At 39.5% G+C, this 1,587-nt stretch overlaps 2 protein-coding genes across 4 annotated transcripts in view; one reads left to right on the top strand and one right to left on the bottom strand.

Moving 5' to 3' along the window:
- Positions 1 to 1,587, bottom strand: part of MCPH1 (microcephalin 1) — a 212,043-nt gene that overhangs the window by 135,764 nt on the left and 74,692 nt on the right. The window lies entirely within an intron of this gene.
- Positions 1 to 1,587, top strand: part of ANGPT2 (angiopoietin 2) — a 69,510-nt gene that overhangs the window by 64,380 nt on the left and 3,543 nt on the right. For all 3 annotated transcript variants that reach the window (XM_019537501.1, XM_019537502.1, XM_019537500.1), the window contains one exon: positions 1,295 to 1,425. In XM_019537501.1, coding sequence (XP_019393046.1) covers positions 1,295 to 1,425 — 131 coding nt within the window. The remainder of the gene's footprint in view (positions 1 to 1,294; positions 1,426 to 1,587) is intronic.

Genomic DNA, 1,587 nt, shown 5'->3' with positions numbered 1-1,587 from the left:
CTACCCTGGAAATCTTCAAGAGGAGACTGGACGGTCACCTCGCTGGGGTCACCTGACCCCAGTTGTCCTTCCTGCCTAGTGCAGGGGGGCTGGACCCGATGATCTTGCAAGGTCCCTTCCAACCCCTTACAATCTATGAATCTATGAACCAGGAAAAAGCTCCTTGATTTAATAATACTCTATGCTAAGTAAAACATTGTATAAAATCAAAACATATTTGGAAAGAAGCTAAACATTCTTTACAAGGTTAATCCTATTCCTTAGGCAATGAGGGAAGCTCTGAGAATGGCAATACTACTAGACCAGTGTTTCTCAATCAGGGTGCCAGGGCTGCCAGATCTTTTGAAGAGATATGTGAAGAGAGATGTGAAGTGTTAGGAGATTAGCAGATAAACTAAGTAGATAAGCATAGGCTCTATGTCCCTGCTTGGAAGATTTGCCATCGCCACTGCCAGGCCCCTCTGCAAGGAGATATGCAGTTTAATCTATAAATTAGCTTTTGAAATTGGGTGCCATTTAATTCACAGAAGTTATAGGGAACTGCTTTAAGTCCAGTGAGGGGTGTTTGGAGGCCTAAAACCTTTAAGAACAACCCAAAAAGTTTGAGAACCACAGTACTAGAAATACACAATGCATATTTAGAAGAAAGACAGAGAGAATGAACAATATGATAACCATCCCATCTGACAAGCCAAACTTGTCATATGAAGAGCCACATCTTTCTCTAGTACTTAAATACGTAAATCTCTACCTTTGTAAGATTAAAACCTCAGATTTGAAAAGGAAGAGTCTCACTTGAAAACTGAGACACAAAAGATTGAGAAAATCTTATTACTAAAAATAAACTACCAACCTATCAGCCAGCACAGAAACAGAGCTGTAATCTTAGACTGCCACAGTGTGTTGATACGAGTGTAAGAAAAAGGAAGAAATCATATTTAACTGCACATCGCTACCATTATACTGGCACAGTGAACTTCAGATCCTGCAAATTACTATGGTAGTTTTTACACACAGCATGTTTTTCAAGAGTTATCAATATCTACCTGTTGTTAATCTCCTATAAACTGACATTGATTAAACAAATTTATAATAACAGAGCTTACCATTTCTCTCTCCAGTATTACTGACCATACCAACACTTCACACAAAGCTTACAACAGTACATTAACCACCAGAGAACCTAGTGTTGTTGGAACAGGATATTTATTGCAAAATATTTCCTCATTACTGTGTACATCGACTACCGTTACCTTGCATCTAATATTTGTTTTTCCGTTCTGCACTTCTGTAGGATCCAACTTAAAGGGCTTACTGGGACAGCAGGCAAAATAAGCAGCATAAGCCAACCAGGAAATGATTTTAGCACAAAGGATGCAGACAATGATAAATGTATTTGCAAATGTTCACAAATGCTAACAGGAGGTAGGGATGATTTCTGTTTCTTGGTCTTCCTATTTTTATTGGCAATGAAACTATTCATGAGACAAATGGTTTTCATAGATTTCATAGACATTAGGGCTGGAAGGGACCTCGGGAGATCATTGAGTCCAGCCCCCTGCCCAAAGGGCAGGAAGTCAGCTGGGG

Source organism: Crocodylus porosus, unplaced genomic scaffold (genome assembly GCF_001723895.1).
Source record: "Crocodylus porosus isolate Cpor-Errol unplaced genomic scaffold, CroPor_comp1, whole genome shotgun sequence".
Taxonomy (NCBI): Eukaryota; Metazoa; Chordata; order Crocodylia; family Crocodylidae; genus Crocodylus; species Crocodylus porosus.
Note: the sequence above shows the minus strand (reverse complement) of the source record. Positions and strands in the feature narration are given on the sequence as shown.